Source organism: Aspergillus nomiae, assembly GCF_001204775.2.
Source record: "Aspergillus nomiae NRRL 13137 chromosome Unknown contig00578, whole genome shotgun sequence".
In the NCBI taxonomy this organism is placed as follows: Eukaryota; Fungi; Ascomycota; class Eurotiomycetes; order Eurotiales; family Aspergillaceae; genus Aspergillus; species Aspergillus nomiae.
Window position 1 is genome coordinate 1 of NW_015378633.1, and position 16,168 is coordinate 16,168.

Here is a 16,168-nt window from a genome sequence, read left to right on the forward strand (position 1 = left end):
TTTTAGGATCGATTTGTAGGGTTGTTGGCGGAGGCATTGGATGATGTGGTTTGTGTTGGTGGTGCTGTTTCCGCAGCCTAGGGTTTGGGATACGTGGTAGAAGTAGCTGGCTGATTCCTCGGGAGTGTTGGGCTTGAAGCTTAGTGCTGTTCCTGAGTGGGAGATGAGGCCGCTGACGAGAGGTTTCTCTGTCCAGATGTATGAGTAGTAGTCGACTGAGGCGCCACCGGCGGATTGTCCGAAGATTGTGATGCGATTGGGGTCTCCACCGAATGCTTGGATGTTGCGATGGACCCATTCCACTGCGAGACGCTGATCGAGTAACGCTACGTTCTGGGGGAACCCGGGTGCGCCGGAGAAACCAAATATGTTTAATCGGTAGCTTTCGATGGTTAGTCAATGGATCTAGATAGTGATATTCAGAAGGAAAACTGACTTGAACGTTACGACCACCACCTCTTGCTCGTCGGCCAAGATTTGACCGTCATAGTAAGGGCTATGTGCACCACCTAAGGAGAACCCTGGAGGAGTCAGTCATATGGAAGAACAAGAAGGAAGGGATATCCACTTACTACCACCGTGGATAAAGACGAGCACAGGCTTCAAGGCCGATGTTGCAGGTCTAGTCCACACATTCAGATACAGGCAGTCTTCACTCTGAGGCGTGCCCAACTGCTGGGCAAATGTTTGGATAATCCTTTGAGCCTGGGGGCTGAAACCGGGGTAATCATCGGGCGTTGTACCGATATTAGCTGGACAGTCTCTGTAGTAATGAGATGTTATTGCTCAGGTCAACTCGATTAGAGGACTCAACTTCACATACGGACTCTATGGTTTTGTTAGCTGGACAGCAGCTCCTTTCAATTCCACTGATACATCACTTACATAGGTACTCGCGCGAACGGTAGAATTGGAATGGTGTGCTACTGGACGTGCGAATCGCAGATCCCCCGTTGGCGGCGTAGCGTAGGGAATGCCCAGGTATTCGGAGACATTGGATCTCTGAGGAGCTGTGTGGCCCTCGATAAGGCCGCTACTGGTCCAGACAGAGGCGCCAACAGGCTGAATTATGGAAACTTGCTGGGACGAGGCTGGCAAAGCTGCTACCAGCATCGATATTGATATAATTGGCCCCCAAAACCGTGCCATGATTGACTATGGGAATAGTAAAGTCGCAGGAAGCCTATCAAGCCATGGAAGGAAAGAAAGGAGGATTGAAAATGAACAGAGAGTCAACCTCTCGGCAATCCTACCTTGTAGTCGCGGCGTAATTGCTGTGGAGTCCTCAACTCCGCACGGTGGTGTCCCTCACAGGTTGATAGTACCTGATTCTTTCCTCAATGGGAATAGTGTAGTAGACAGGCTCAGTTTCGAATCATTAGGAAGACGCTTCGGCGTTGAAGCTGCTGAGAGTGCTGTGTTTCGTTGAGATTTTGTATACAAGCTCAATTGCCTTTGGCAAGACCGCTCGTGGAATTACTCCACAGAACAGTCGACATTTCATGTACACAGTAGATGAGAGATCCTATAGCTCCATTGTACTCGAAAATGGCCGATTGATCACTTATGGGTCTAGTTCCAACATAATATAAGAGCTCCGTCGCTTATAGGCCAGTTGCATATTCTATCCACTTGTCAGCCGGAAGCAACGAAACGATCAGTTGAGGAACGCTTCGAGGCCGACCATATCTTCCATAAACTCCAGTATTATAGACACTATATCCAAGAAGTAGGGTCATTAATACATCTAGAAATAGTTGATCATCTCATCATCCTACAAGCCCAATCTCCAGCGAGAAAACCCGCATCATCCCACAGTCAAAAGCTGCTCCATGAAAGCACCATGCCCACGAGCCCGATCATGAAGATGGATCTCCAAAATCCAATGATGCCTCTTCCCATCCTTACCAGGAGAAGTCATCGGCCGATTATTCCCGCGAGCAATATAAAGGGTAACCCTATCCTTCGGGATGCGTTCATGCGGGAAAGACCCAACAATATGCCCAGCGATATCAGCGCCAAAATCCCACCCGGACTGCTTCGCCTCCACACACGCAATCTCATATAGCTCTTCGCCGGTCATATCTGGATTTTCAAGATAGCGCGACTTGACCGTGTTCCATACGGGCTCCAGCGAATCACGCAACTGTTTCTTATGCGGGTCATCTCCAAGGACGAAGGTGCGCCCGAAGTCCGCTTCCCAAGCTTCGAAAACGGGTCCTAGATCGACATACAGGATGTCATCGGGTTGGATGATGCGATCCGGAGGGTTCTCGGCAAAGGGTTTCAACGTGTTGGGGCCACTTCGAATGACCCGTTTGTGCCAGTGGGTGCGCACTCCGTGTCGTTGGGCGAGCTCGTAGATCTCGTCGCTGAGTTGCTTTTCACCCACGCCAGAGCGCAGGAGATCTCGCTCGATCTCATCAAAGAGCTGAATGGCTTTATTTTGGGCGTCTAGCAGGTATGCTGCCCGTTCATCTGCTTCTAGACTTGTAGGATTTTCGGCCATTGCGTTTGAGGGTTTGGAGGAATTGCCGTAATAGCGTTGGGGGGGAACACTACCCAGGGCTTTTGAGATGGCGTAGTATTTATATACCGGCAATGAGTCACGACATAGCTTACGAAAAGCACTTGACCGTATTCCTGTCAGTCTATCAGGTGCGGGGCGTCGATGCGGGGTCTCTTTTCGGGTAAGAAGTAATCTCGTTGGTGCATTCGTGATGGTATACTCGTATCCATATCCAGCTTTCCCGCCTGCATTGGTGACGGCTGTATATTAACAGGTATATTGAATTGACCCCCGTTCATTTTCCCTATAGTTGACCAAGCCAGGGCACAAAGCTAATGAACATCTTCTATTTCCCGCGGACTCAACTTGGACATTTGGTGGTCGAAAACTCCGCAGAGTTGCTGACGGTGTTCGTCACTATCTCCGTCTTACCCGCGGTATATGCTTGGAGTCATAGTTGACAAAACTTCATTATATATTGAAAAGCAACTGCAGCGTTGGGTTTCTATTAGAAACCAATTTCTATTCAAGGAGGATCAATTTGTTGTTGGGGTTTGTTGCCGGTGTATGACTACCAATGCTGTGTACAAAGAATGTCATCGCTTGCACATGATGGATATTAGATCTGTTCGAACCTCGAAGCATTAGATATAAGTATTTCGATAAGAATTCAAAAGATGAACAGTCCTGGAAAGTAGTTATAGATGTAAATATCGATGCAAACAAACCCCACTAACCCAACCCAGCAAGCGGTAACCACCCGCTCCACCGCATATAAAACCCACAAAAACAAAACCCCATCTTCATTTTTTCTTTCTCCCCAAGCACCATCCCAACCAATGCTGCGTTTCTTTGCTACACACGATCAAGGTCAAACTTGATCTCTCGACCGTTGACCCAACGGCCCGAGAACACCCGCAAATGAGAAATTCGGAGGAATCTTCACCTTACCCAGTAACCCGCTCTCCACCTCTCTCGAGAGATGGGGAGCCGGTACTGCCCGCAAGGGCCTGGTGTGAATCAAGACAGCCTCTGACTTCGGTCAGAGGAGGTCGCACATCTGCAATCGGCATCAGAAACATCGGGGCTCGGGCATTGTTCGAGGTTTCCCCATGGGAGAGTCGTTGCGAAGATTGTGTGTGCGGGCCAATGCCCGTGCGACACTTTAGTGCAATACGCAGCATGCTATACCCCTCTTCTTCTTTGGAGGAGGGGATGGTAGAATTCGATTCCGATCATTCTGGTTGGGATGGTGCTTCTTTTTCTTCTAGGTGAGTTGTTATTGTCAGACTGGGAAGAGTAGTGTGTCCCTGGCTAATCTGTCGGGGGTGGGTCCTTTTTGGTCCTGTTGCCTCTTTTTTTTTTTTCTAGGTATTGGTGGTTGGGTGGCATGGCAGGATTGAGGGGGTGTATAGAGCTCTTAAATGAAATGAATTGCCTCTACATGAAATATATCTTGGGATGTGCACTTGCGTAGTGCAGATACTACTGCTCGTATATTCCAAACTCTGCGTAGTCTACTTTGTATCCCCGCTGTGTACCAAGCTCATCAGGAAAAAGTACTTTTATTCAAGCCACCAGTACCCAATGGAAATGTAAAGAAAAAACAATCGCTTCATATCTAACTGGGATATTATGATAACAAAATCCTTTGTTCCGTCAACGTGGGATATTTCCGAATGTAAAAAGAAACCCGCAAAGAAATCATTTCCTGCCCCTTCGTAAATTGTATGTTTTGCATTTTTTTTTCTTGTTTAGTTTACTCCTCGTCACCAATCTAAGTTACGTTAGCATCCTCTTCTGTTCCAAAAGATAGTGAGTATAGGAAGTTTACCTTGGGAGCGAGGTAGAATCTCAGGTGACCACTTCCCAGACCGTACTCAACAAGAAGGGGAACCTCCTGGGACAGGCAGAGGGTCACCGTGCTGGAGAGAGTGGTGGCCTTGCAGAAGTTGACGAGGTACTTGAGGGAGAAAGTAAGGGCAACGGGTTCGGAGAGAGCAATGGTAACGTTCTGGTCGGGCTTCTCAACGTTGGTGTGTTGACGGATGGTGACGGATCCACTGCCAATGTCACCCTGGCAGGAGAACTTGACGCCTTCCTTGGTGGCCTCAATGACAACTGAAATACCAGTCAGTAACTGCACGGGAATAGAGGTCCCAAGACTGGACGCATCGGGCGAAGGAAATGAAATAGGTTCACGAACCAGACTCGGAAAGCGCGTTAAGGTCTCTGCAGATCCGCTGGAACTCTGCCGAAGGCATCTCCACGGTAGCGGCATACTCAGTCTCGGGGATTGCCAGGTGCTCCTGGTCAATGTCCATCAACTTGATATCATATTCGCTTAGTCTGTCGGTCTCGGCGCTCTCGAACATCAGGTTAACGGCGTCCGGTGAGTCGTCGGCCTTGAGAGTAAGGATATCTTCGTTCTGAGCAGCCCGCAGGACCTTGGTCAAGGAGACCAAGTTAATACCGAGAGCAATGTTGCGATCACAGCGGTATGGGGAGAAGCCTTCGGCCTTGAGGAGCATGGAAACCAGGGCTACATGGGAGTTATCCATGGCCTGGAGGGCGATACCAGAGTCATTGCAGTCAAAGTTGCAATCCTGCACCAGATCCTTGATAGCGTCGACAACCTGAACAACCGAGTGCTAGGTCAGTAACAGAGCAAGGGTTATCTGGAGACTGTAGTCACATACACGCTTGAGGAGAGAGGCTTGTTCTAGGCGAGCTTCCAACACTGAGATAGCAGTTAGACAGCAATTCTGCGAAAGTGACAAATTGTGGGATAACTTACTCTTGATCTGTGTGTGATATGGATGTGATGGTGACAGGCAAAAGAGTTAGGTAAGGAATTCAATGTCAAATAGATTCTGGAATTGAATTTGGTGATATCAGTTTGTTTGTTCAATGGAAGATTCAAAATGCTTGTGTGACTTACAGGTAGAAGGTGGACTGAGAGAAGTTAAGAACTCAAATAGAGGAGAAATTGCCATTTACAAGGTCGCGTAGTGGGGAAACGCGTTCACGGGTCGCGCGTCATGCCTTAGGCTGATATGAACATTTCGGGTTAGCCTTTGCTGCCTGGATTTGACGTAAGGGTGCCAAACTACCTCCCAATAATCTAGGTCTAGCACTAGTATACCCACACCATGATGCCCTTAGAAAGATATTGCAATTACCCATTGCGACTAGCTGTTCAAGAATGTCTTGCATTTGAATGATTATATACTATATACAAAGCTTCCCAAATTTACATAGGAAATTACCTGGCAGTGGGCCAGCGTTAGCGAGTAACAATACAGAATGAAACATGCCAAAAGAGCGCGTCAAGCTGAAATACAACATGGAAAAAAAAGAAAGAAAAACATGTACAGCAATAACGAAAGAGTACACAATCAAAGCGTAAAATACACCAGAAGAAATATCAAGGTCCAGCCCAGAAAACGCCATTGACACCGGTCCACTCTATTTACATTGGGTATCAACCTGCATGGTCTGCTGACCAGCTGTCACAGTTCACTCCAAACAACAGGACTCAGGAGTATGTAGGGGTACAAGGAGGTATAATAGACGCGAAGAGAGAAGGTAGAGGGAGGAGGAAGCGGGGGTATGTGAGAGATCAGATGCTGGTAATCCGCTTCGAAGCTCCTGCTGGTCGTTGCTTGATAACCATCTCAAGCTCCTTTAGCATGTTGGTGTTCGCATCAAGGCGCTCACGTGCCGCTGCTTGTTTTGCTCGGTCTTCTTTGACCCGAGCGATTCGCTCCTCTCTCGTCAAGGATTGTCTCTTGCTACGGGCAGGGAGAGCAACGGCTTCAAAAATTTCTTCCTCGTCATCGATGGTATGGATGATGCTGGAATCCGGTCTTTCGCCATTCAAAGCTTTAAGCGCATCGGATGGACTACCTTCCACCGCTGTGGTACCACCTAGGCTAGGAGTGGGCGACGACGGCAGCTTCCAGTCACTTAACGGTCTCGAAAGGCGATCCACATTCAGTCGTTTATCTGGCGTGTTACTCATCATGGCGGCTTTACCATCCTCCCATTCTTGGAGAAGGTTTTTGATATCTGTTCCAATTGATTCGTAGTGAGAAGCAAGAGTCACTTCATTCTCGTCATTCTCATCAGCATCCGTTTGTTCCAGACCGGCACTAGACATTTCTCTGATGAGGTGCATTTTTGCGTGAAGCGCACGGATTGCCTGTGAGAGAGAGTTAAGCTTCCGATATTGCGCACGGAGATGCTCCTTGTTAGGAGAAGCCGTGGGTAGGGGAGAACGAGGAGCTGGGTTGCCTAGAAGATAGGTTAGAGGGATCTCTGACAGGTTCGCTCTCGTACTCACTGTCTTCCTCATTAAGAATGTTGGTCATCTTCTCGGTATATCTGCCGGTTACCTCGGCCAGGTCCTGCATTTGCTCGATAGCGATGGTCCACCGCGCGATATCGGAACCTCCTCCATCGGCACCCAAAGCCAATAGGCAGCAGAGTATGCTCTTTCTCACGATATATAACCGTCCGAATAGGGTGCGAAGAGCGCGTAAGGAATATTGATCTTCAGTCGCCCGCTCAGCGAGTGCTGATTCAGCCTCCGCCAATTCTTCCGCCGAGACATCGTAGATGTCATAGTATTTGGCCAGGTTGTCGTTGTCTGTGACGGGTTGCAAAGAGTGTTGTGCCTGTATATACCGTCTCAACATGGCGTAGAAGCATTCCGACACAGTCCGACGCAGCCTCAAGCACCGCCGTGTTTGCGCTTGATCCTCGAGTCTAGAAATTGGAGGCAACGGCGTGCTTCTATGATTGATTTAGTTCCTGAGATCCTCTGGCTACCCGAAGGGGAGTAAGAGAAGGCTGGCTTACATGCGGTAACCTCTGGAGACTAGCTCGACCTCCTGTATGAACACGACCGATGCGGCAGCAGCAGAATCAAACCCCTGAGCATAGCCGATAAAAAATCCCGCCGCATCCACAGCTTGATGTCGCAAATACTTGAGCCATTGTCGTTTTGCGAAGGCGTAAAACAGAACACCGATTACGGGCACTAAGACTAATAGTACGCCGACTTTCCGAGGGTTAAGGCCTGAGCCCGTTCGAGGACGACTCCAGTGCAACAACCAAGCGATAGAGAAAGATGTCGAAGCTGTGACAACGGCGCCCTGTAGCCCAAAAGTTGAGGAGATTGACGGGAGATCTGTCGAACGCGAACTGGACAGCACATCTGCAGCCGAAGCATAAGAAGGGGCGCTATGCTCGTTCAGCAACTGCGACGCGACGATGACATAACCGAATTGTTCCAAAAACCTCTCATTATCACTTCGTCCAACACGCGAATTCAAGGCCGACTGTAGACCTCATCAGCTTAATGGTAATCATGGATAGTGCAACGGCGTAATTGGAACCCATACCGTACAGGCGTCGTAAAGCCTGCCTAGAGCCGCTTTTTGATGCGAAGACTTTAGGTCTAGTGGTCTAGGGAGCTTATTCCGGATCCGCTCTTGGAATTTGGACGCTCCTCGCGGAGCGAAGTCCGCCGCTGTCGATTCGGAGGCGATATCGCTATTCTCTGTCTCCTTAACGGGCCAGCTTGGGTCGTGCTCACCCTCCCCTGTTGCGCATCAGACCTCTGTGACGCGAGAAACTAGAGGTTATATGAACTCCTGAAACGAAAAAAGAACTCACCTTGGAGATAATCCGCCAAAGGCGAGTTTTCATAGACAAGAGATTCCATGGTTGGTGGGCATGCCGTAAGCTTGGCCGATAGGGAGGGGGCGGGTAATGTGTCTGCTCGGTGCTGGGTCTATTCGGCGGCGGCGATGGCTTCGTGTTATTAAAAATATTATAAGGAGCGTAAGAAGGGGTATGGTAAGGAGCGTAATGGGAGCCGGATTATAGAAGGGTCATCTCCGAGTGAGAGTCCAACAACGCGATGTGGCGGACGTGATGGTGTAAGAAAGGCAACAATCAATTGCGGAACAATCGGGGGTTCAGATGTGCTTCGGAGGGTAAAGAGCGCCGATAAACAAAGGGAAATTCAATGTTCACAGCGTGTGGATTCGAGTTCAAGCCAGCCTCTTTTACCCCTGGCGGATAGTGTAAAAATAGTGCAAGCACAGTGAGCCACGTTGAAGATCCGGTCCATGTGTGTCTGGGGAAGGGGAGGTTTTGGATGCGTTGATTGTCGAATCGGAGACCGGATCACCGTTCGGAACAGGTATAAGGCCCAGTGTTCATGCCCACTGGACTAAGCCACTCTTGGCCAAACTTATGGTTTTTTGGTTTTGACCCCCTTCTCAACGGGGCTCTTCGGTCAAAGCCTTTTAAGTAAATTGTTTTGCCTACACAGTACTACTAGTAGGTACCAGAGTGTAGACACCACAGGGCTGTGTTTTTTTTCTCTTTCCTTCCCTCTATATATGTGTATCTGAGTCAGACCTGTAATATCCCAATTGAAACCTTCCTCACTACACCGTTAAATCTCACCATGCCTTGTGAAACAGCCTTTTTCGCAAATTCATACCGAATAACCGCCATCTTGTGAAGGCCGACGGATGACGGCGGGGTTGGCCGAGGCCCATGCATCATACTACCACTAGGCAGAAAACTGTCGTTTCATGTTGACTATAAACTAGGTTCTCTCTACCTTTCTATTAGTTATCGCGACGGATTTAATTAATCTGTTCTACTTGCTGTCTTAACCTGAATGGCTCTCCACGGAACAACTTTCATGATCGAGTAATTCAATTTCAAACATCCCTGCATTCAGATAATGATCAGACCACATGTTAAAATTCAGCAGGAAAGCTTTTCCACCAGATTTTCGAGGAATTCAACGTGATGGATACCTTGAATCTCGGTCCCAACCTAATTTACCGATAAAGTCACGGGCCAAATGAATAAAGGCCCGCTAAGCCCGATGAAGCAATAATATGCAAACCATCTGGCACACTCGATATTCCTCAAAGTGGAGAACTTTCGCTTCTGAACAAACTCATCGTAATCGTATCCCAACGGCTCTGATGGCGATTCCAATTGAAAGGTACCTTATCTTCAGGATCTCGCCAAAGCAAACTAAGACTCCGTTAAGCTATAGGAGCAATCGTCGCATCTCAGCCCCAAACCTTATGTGAATGTCAGTCTCAGTCAGATTGTCCAATGAAAATGGGCATATTTCAACTTCATACATTTATCATGAACTTCATTCGAGGATCAGATTCGGGACTTCACCGAAATGCCGTGTTTTGGCCCAGAAAATGAGTCGAACCAGGTTTTAGCGATGTTTAAAGTGCTGCTCCCTAACCAACTCGTCATAGCCATATTGGCCATCCACCTATCTCCTTCGCCGGAAATGTAACTCCCACAGACTTATATGCAGCTTGACGTGGACGTGCATGAAAATGGTTGGACAACGACAAGGCTCAGCTCCGTTTACCAGCTGGCCAGAAAATCTTGTGCTTCGCAGCTATTTTGACAGAGAGTGGTTGTTATCCCTTTCTACATCTTGCGGAGCTTTTCTTTTTCTCTGTTTCCTTTTCTGCTCTTTTCGAGAAGAGCGCGGAATAGAATATGGAACTGATCATCGGTCTCTGTCTGTTAGCGCCACTTTTATTCCTTTATACCCCTCTCAGGCGCTTCATCGGTTTGAATGCAGCTGAACTTCCACTTCCGCCAGGCCCAACATTACTTTCGGGGCCCTTTCCGGAGAAAGATATCGCCAAAACATTTCAGAAGTGGAATAAAAAGTATGGCTCCATAGTGAGCGCAAAGATTGGAGCCCAGCAATTCATCATCCTGGGGAGTCGTCGAGCAGCCCAAGATCTACTGGAGCGGCGAGCAAGTATATACAGCTCGCGCCCCGCGTCAAAGTTCTTGGATAAATACTTGCACAAGGGACTGGCATCTTCTTTCATGCCATATGGTGCCCAGTGGAGACTTCATAGACGACTGGGCTCGTCGCTCCTCAGTGAAAGGGCTTCAATTGCCTATCGTCAGCTCCAGGATTTCGAGAGTAAGCGACTTCTTCGTGAGTTCTTATCCACGAATGACTTTTCAGAGGCCTTCCTCAGCTACACTTCAGACATCATGTTCACGCTTGTATACGGAAAAGGGAGAGGAAAGGACGATAGTGACCATAAGATGTTATACCAAATAAATGAAATGGCCACATTTGTCCTTCAGAAAGCTTCTTTCGGAACGATTTTGCTTGACCTTTTTCCCATGCTCGACTGGCTCCCACATTGCTTCTTGACCTGGAGAAAGAAGGCCGAGGAGCTCCATTATAAGACCAAAGAAGTTTATACCGAATGCGGCAACATTGCACTTGGCGGCGACTGCTGGAACTGGAGTCATGAGGTCTCTCAGAGAAGCGAAGCCAAAGAGCTCCCCTGGGAAGAAGTCTGTTACGCCCTGGGCGAACTTTACGTAGCCGGAATTCATACGACTAAGATGGTCTTGGAGATATTAATTATGGTATGCGTACTCCATAAAGAGGTGAAACAAAAAGCACAAGCAGAGCTAGACTCCGTTGTCGGTGAGGACCGATTGCCATCGCCTGACGACCTTGAAAAGCTTCCATACATCCGAGCAGTCGTGTCTGAACTCCTTCGCTGGCGCCCTATCTCTCCAATTGGAGTTCCGCACGCGGTCATACAAGACGACGAGTACATGGGCTACCGTATCCCTGCCGGTGCGACGGTAGTCGCAAATCAGTTCGGGATGAACATGGACGAGGCGATTTTCGATAACCCCGCAGCCTTCAATCCCGATAGATATCTCAACAACCCGGACCTTCCAGTCTCCGCTTTTGGCTTTGGGCGGAGAATATGTCCTGGTCACCGACTCGCGCGAGGGAGCTTACTGATCGTTACTTCACGTCTGCTCTGGGCCTACGATATCACGTCGGGACAGGGGGATGCTGATCTTAGCGACGAAAGTAGTCCTTCTTCCGTCAAGGCCGTGTTTCAACCAAGGAGCCTAAAACACGAGCAGGTGATCAAGAAAGAGTGGGACGATTCGGACAAAGACGAAAAGCAAATCTTAGAAAGGATCGGAAGCCGTATTTGACGCATGGAGATCTACCTGTTTACAGAAGGATATCCTCAATTACAGAGTACCCCAATTAAAGTCCAGCTGTGAACTCTGAGCCGGACTACAATCTGAGTCATTAACGAGATCTGGATTTTCAATTCAGGAGTGAAGGGCTCTGTATATACCATATCGCACCTATAGCCTCGAAACTATAGGTGAGTTGCAACTTGAATGTGTTGTTTTATCTTCTAAAGGAAAGGAGTTAATTCTATATGTCTGTATGATTGCAAGACTTTCAAAAACTATAAATCTATTGTTGAAGGGCATTATATTCATACTATTCTGTAGATTAATAGCTATACATGCAAAGCGCAAGTCGAGGCTCATCAGGCAGAAGCCATGGAAGGAAACAAGGCGCTGTACCCTCAGAGCACACTCAGTTAACTTCTCCCTTGACAAAGCAACTTAGTGATTCTATTACTAAAGGATAATTGCTCAGACAAATCGATGGTAGTAGTTGCCCGTAAGCTGAGACATACATAGGACGCTGTGATGCCTCAGGCACAACAGCGTTGCACCAGCAACCACAGCGTCAACATCGCGTCCCCCATCTTCATACCTCGCAATCCACGGTTCCAACATCCGTAAACCAATAAAGATTTAGCTACCTTTGCCTTATCATCTGAAAGGTACAATTTTAGTATCCAACATAGCAGATCAACAAACCGTATCTTCTACGCGACGATCTTCCGAGAACTACCGGTTGTTTGCCCCCGCGTTGCCCCTTACTTTTTAACTGCGTACCCCTCGACACGATATCACAGGCTTTGTTTCAGTGCAAAAACATTCTGCGAGAGACATGTTCTTATAAGGGCTTATACCGTTTATTACACCACACTCATTTCACGTCAGTTAGACTTTGTTGGACAGCATCATGTCAGGTCTACTAGGAGAATTCGGCACCCCGTGCCCATCGAGATCATCTCGGTTTGACCGCAGCAGCGGAGGAGATAGCTCATTTAGCAAGCTCTGGGAGGATAGCTTGGAAAACTGTGACGAGACGGTCAACATCGAATTCACCACCGAGATCAAAGCACCGCTTCTTACGGCAGTCAAGCCCCGTCGACGGACAAAGACCGGCAGCTCTTTTGCTATCCACGATGAGGGTGAACAGAATATCATACAAACCGCTAACCCGAAGAGAAGGGAAACCCGTCCAGCAGTCGCCCCTTCAGGTCGCAAGATGTCGTTACTAGCCCAGCCGGCTCAAAGGTTCCGTCCAAAGGTTAGCTTCACGGCTAGTCCACCCAGGAATTTGAAGTCACTAGGAGAGCCCGAGAAGAAATTGCGGAGTACGAAGTTAGACACCCAAAAGAATAGGGAGCTTCTGATGCAGATTAATGGGAATGGACGTCAAACTCCTTCGAAAAGTGCTCTGAAGACTGATGTACGCCGCAACACGGTGTATATCCCGCAGGATGACACCACGGTTGCAAGCATGTTTATGGGTATCCTCAGCCCTAGCAAGTCTACCAACGTGCAGGACTGCGTCTCGGAGGACACTCAGGTTAACACCTTAGAGTCACAGATCGCTAGGAAGCGGCAGGCAAAACGTTCTTTGGCCTCATCCGCGCAGCGAGTTCCGCTTCAACCAAGCACAAAAGTCAAGCAGGAATCATGTATTCACGTCGATATTGCTGGGAAGAACGGCGGGAAAGAAAATGTTCCCCCTGGGACTGTTTTTCTCGGCAAGGGTAAGGGCAAGGTTTCTCAGCCCGTGAAGATCAATAACGAATTGGAAAACCCTCGACAAGCTTCGAACCCTGCACAAACTCAACCGTGTGGATACCCCTCTACAAAGCCCACGAGTCCGCTCGCAGCAAGGTCCGTTAACGGTACTGTAAAGCGAACAGTGATGAGAGAAAGTAGAAACAACGTCAAAGCACCATCTGTTCAAGTGGCACGAGAGAGCAACAAGGTGGAAATGCGAAGAGCAACCGTCAATCGAACCCCATCAGTTTCTAGAAACTTGACATTTCCCAACACGTTGAGGAACTCTGAGATGCGTGTCAACCATTCTAAGACCTCGGTAGTGCGCCCTAAACCGAAACATATTGATGACGAGTATCCGCTGGTGAAGGAGGATATCATAAACCCGGCAATGTATGAAGACGACTGGCTTTCTCACCAGGAGATCATGATAACACAACTGGCCAATAGGCTTTTCGATCAAACCAACGAGAGGTCAAGCTTCAAAGATCCAACAGTACTTCGACATGCACTTCTCAAGCTCTATCAAAACACGTCATTTGCACATCTTTATAAGAGGGTCCAAGCATCGTTACTGTATGGTGCCATGAGTATACCGAAGGACGTGCTTGTACGGAATGACCGGCTGCAGCAGGATGTGGGAATGAAGCGCAAATTCTTAGACTTCTGGATGCAAACATATGACCCACGGGCGTTACGAGCCGCGGTGGAGACAATCACAGGAAGGAGGATGACCGATAGCAAATTGGCTCAGGAGAGCAGTCATAGCCATCTTGAAATGGACTCTGGCAACGAGAAAGCACTGAAGCGAGGGCTAGAAAACTTCCTAAATACCATTTGCTGCAAAACCAAGACATGGAGAGACATGCTAGAGTATTCGGCGGCGGTGATTCAGACGAGGTAGGCACAGCATATCATCGAACCGTTCTTCGCAGCATCATGATCGTCATCCTCTTGGATAAGGGAATGGCAAGCTCCGGGACGGTACTTCCTCCTTGTCTTTTCCTTCGTTCATCCCAGTTCAAGTCCTCTGCCGCTGTGCTCCAAGCCTTGGCTCGCTTTCTCCTACCCTCTTCCGGAGACATCATCAAGACGCTTGGTCATTTAGACTGCCAGTTGGTCTATGAGCAAAACGCGCTGCAGGAGTACGACTACCAGATAAGCAACTTAGCTGTCGACATGAGGGATGGTGTCCGGCTAACTAGGATTGTGGAGTTACTACTATATCCGACCAACGTATGTCTCGCAGATGGAGAGCGTTTGGGGCCGCTTTCACACGGGCTAAAGCTTCCATGTCTTAGTCGCACAGTAAAGCTGTTCAATGTGCGAATTGCTCTGGATGCATTGGCTGGCAGCAAAAGCTCCTACAAGCTGGTTCGTCGTATCCGTGCGGAGGACATAGTCGATGGACATCGGGAGAGGACCATCGCACTTCTATGGGGGCTTATTAGCCAATGGAGCCTCGCGGAGCTTGTCGATTGGGGTGATTTGAGGAAGGAGATCGATCGCCTGAAGCAGAAGGCCATCTCTCGGTATGGGCATGAGTCAGTCAAGGATGAGGGATGGTTCAATAGAGATTACGATGGACTATGCGAGCAGAGCAGCGATGCTACATTGTTGCTTCGACAATGGGCCTCCATCCTGGGATATTTGAAGGGTCTACATCTGGAGAACTTCAGCACCAGCTTCGCGGACGGCAAGATTTACGAAAGCATTGTGGATGAGTATGAGAGCTACATACTCAAAGGGGATCAGCCCTCGTCTACGGAACTCAAGGAGCCACTATCCTCGCTGCAGTCTCGCCTCAGGGCGCTGGGATGCAGTGCACAGCTCGGTAAGTCATCTGGGGAATGCACATCCAGGAGCACAATTAACAATCACTAGCGTATCTCATTTCCCCTGGCTCTTCAAGATCGCATATCCTCGATAGTGACTTCACACTGGGGGCACTCACGTTCCTCTGTTCTCGATTTCTTTCCGCGACCAAGCGTGCTCGCGCGGCGACAGTTTTGCAAAAGAGATGGCGACGAGTCCTTGCGCACCGGGATCTCCAACGGCGGACAGTCGCCCGAGACGTCGCTAGACAATGCGCAGCCGTCGTGCAGACCAGAGACCGAATCCTCTGGGCCAAAGAGATCATCATCCAGTGGTGGAGAATGGTGAAAGCGCAGCAGCAACGGCACAACGGCACAGACAGCCAGTACGAGAAGCAGACCTCTAGGTCCAAGGGGGTCCCTCTACGTGGCCAGCAGTCTCCATACTGAGCCCGGACGTTTCGTCTCCCCCGGTTGCATATTGGGCATTGGCAAGACAATGACTTTTGTATGGAGTGGAGTATAGCGTACGATGTCAGGAGATGAGCCATACCTTTCCTTTGGTTGGCTGTACTATTTTGGGTATCTCCAGGATCAAACATCGCCGTTGTCCAGTGTTATGTCCCCAAAAGAAGAATACTATTATCGTAATGCATAATGAGAATCGAAACCACAAAACTACACACACCTAATCCGTAAGGTATAGACACGCAACCAAAGAACAAAGCCCAAACAAAATCCCTCAGCGAACTTTCCACTTTTTGACGTCAACCCAACCACTTCATGAATGACATTATGCTTCGAACAAACAAACAAACAAAAATAAAGAAAAACCAACGAAACAAAAATCAAATAGCAAAAAGCAAAAAGCAAAACTCCCCCACCCCCAAAATAGAAGCCCCGGAAAAAAGTTACCAGGCTTCGATAACCCTCGCCACTTGAAGTCCCGGAACGAACATCGTCGTTGGAACTTTGCTGACCATGACATCATTCCTCGATTCATCTGACCAACACCCCCCATTTGTCTTTCTGCCTATCACCGTCCTTT

At 48.6% G+C, this 16,168-nt stretch overlaps 6 protein-coding genes across 6 annotated transcripts; 2 read left to right on the forward strand and 4 right to left on the reverse strand.

Annotated features, from left to right (window-relative positions):
• Window positions 1-1,113, reverse strand: ANOM_010954 (carboxylesterase; the record flags this gene model as incomplete). The annotated part of the gene is made up of 5 exons (XM_015556210.1): window positions 1-382; window positions 437-521; window positions 573-763; window positions 815-828; window positions 886-1,113. Coding segments are annotated over 5 exons (900 nt in total), but the record flags the coding sequence as incomplete, so codon positions are not given.
• A 694-nt stretch (window positions 1,114-1,807) lies between these two features.
• Window positions 1,808-2,509, reverse strand: ANOM_010955 (M24 family metallopeptidase; the record flags this gene model as incomplete). Its single annotated transcript, XM_015556211.1, has 1 exon — window positions 1,808-2,509. The coding sequence occupies one exon, from the start codon at window positions 2,507-2,509 to the stop codon at window positions 1,808-1,810; it is 702 nt and encodes a 233-aa protein (XP_015401500.1).
• Window positions 2,510-4,268: 1,759 nt separating this feature from the next.
• On the reverse strand, window positions 4,269-5,725 carry ANOM_010956 (proliferating cell nuclear antigen; the record flags this gene model as incomplete). Its single annotated transcript, XM_015556212.1, has 5 exons — window positions 4,269-4,286; window positions 4,344-4,630; window positions 4,716-5,145; window positions 5,209-5,249; window positions 5,692-5,725. The coding sequence occupies 5 exons, from the start codon at window positions 5,723-5,725 to the stop codon at window positions 4,269-4,271; spliced, it is 810 nt and encodes a 269-aa protein (XP_015401501.1).
• A 406-nt stretch (window positions 5,726-6,131) lies between these two features.
• On the reverse strand, window positions 6,132-8,240 carry ANOM_010957 (vezatin family protein; the record flags this gene model as incomplete). The annotated part of the gene is made up of 5 exons (XM_015556213.1): window positions 6,132-6,805; window positions 6,855-7,306; window positions 7,373-7,854; window positions 7,918-8,117; window positions 8,192-8,240. The coding sequence occupies 5 exons, from the start codon at window positions 8,238-8,240 to the stop codon at window positions 6,132-6,134; spliced, it is 1,857 nt and encodes a 618-aa protein (XP_015401502.1).
• A 1,835-nt stretch (window positions 8,241-10,075) lies between these two features.
• Window positions 10,076-11,572, forward strand: ANOM_010958 (cytochrome P450; the record flags this gene model as incomplete). Its single annotated transcript, XM_015556214.1, has 1 exon — window positions 10,076-11,572. One exon carries the CDS (start codon window positions 10,076-10,078, stop codon window positions 11,570-11,572), a length of 1,497 nt encoding a protein of 498 aa, XP_015401503.1.
• Window positions 11,573-12,470: 898 nt separating this feature from the next.
• sha1 (putative calmodulin-binding protein Sha1) lies at window positions 12,471-15,748 on the forward strand (the record flags this gene model as incomplete). The annotated part of the gene is made up of 3 exons (XM_015556215.1): window positions 12,471-14,206; window positions 14,242-15,140; window positions 15,191-15,748. The coding sequence occupies 3 exons, from the start codon at window positions 12,471-12,473 to the stop codon at window positions 15,568-15,570; spliced, it is 3,015 nt and encodes a 1,004-aa protein (XP_015401504.1). The 3' UTR covers window positions 15,571-15,748.
• Window positions 15,749-16,168: the final 420 nt, after the last annotated feature.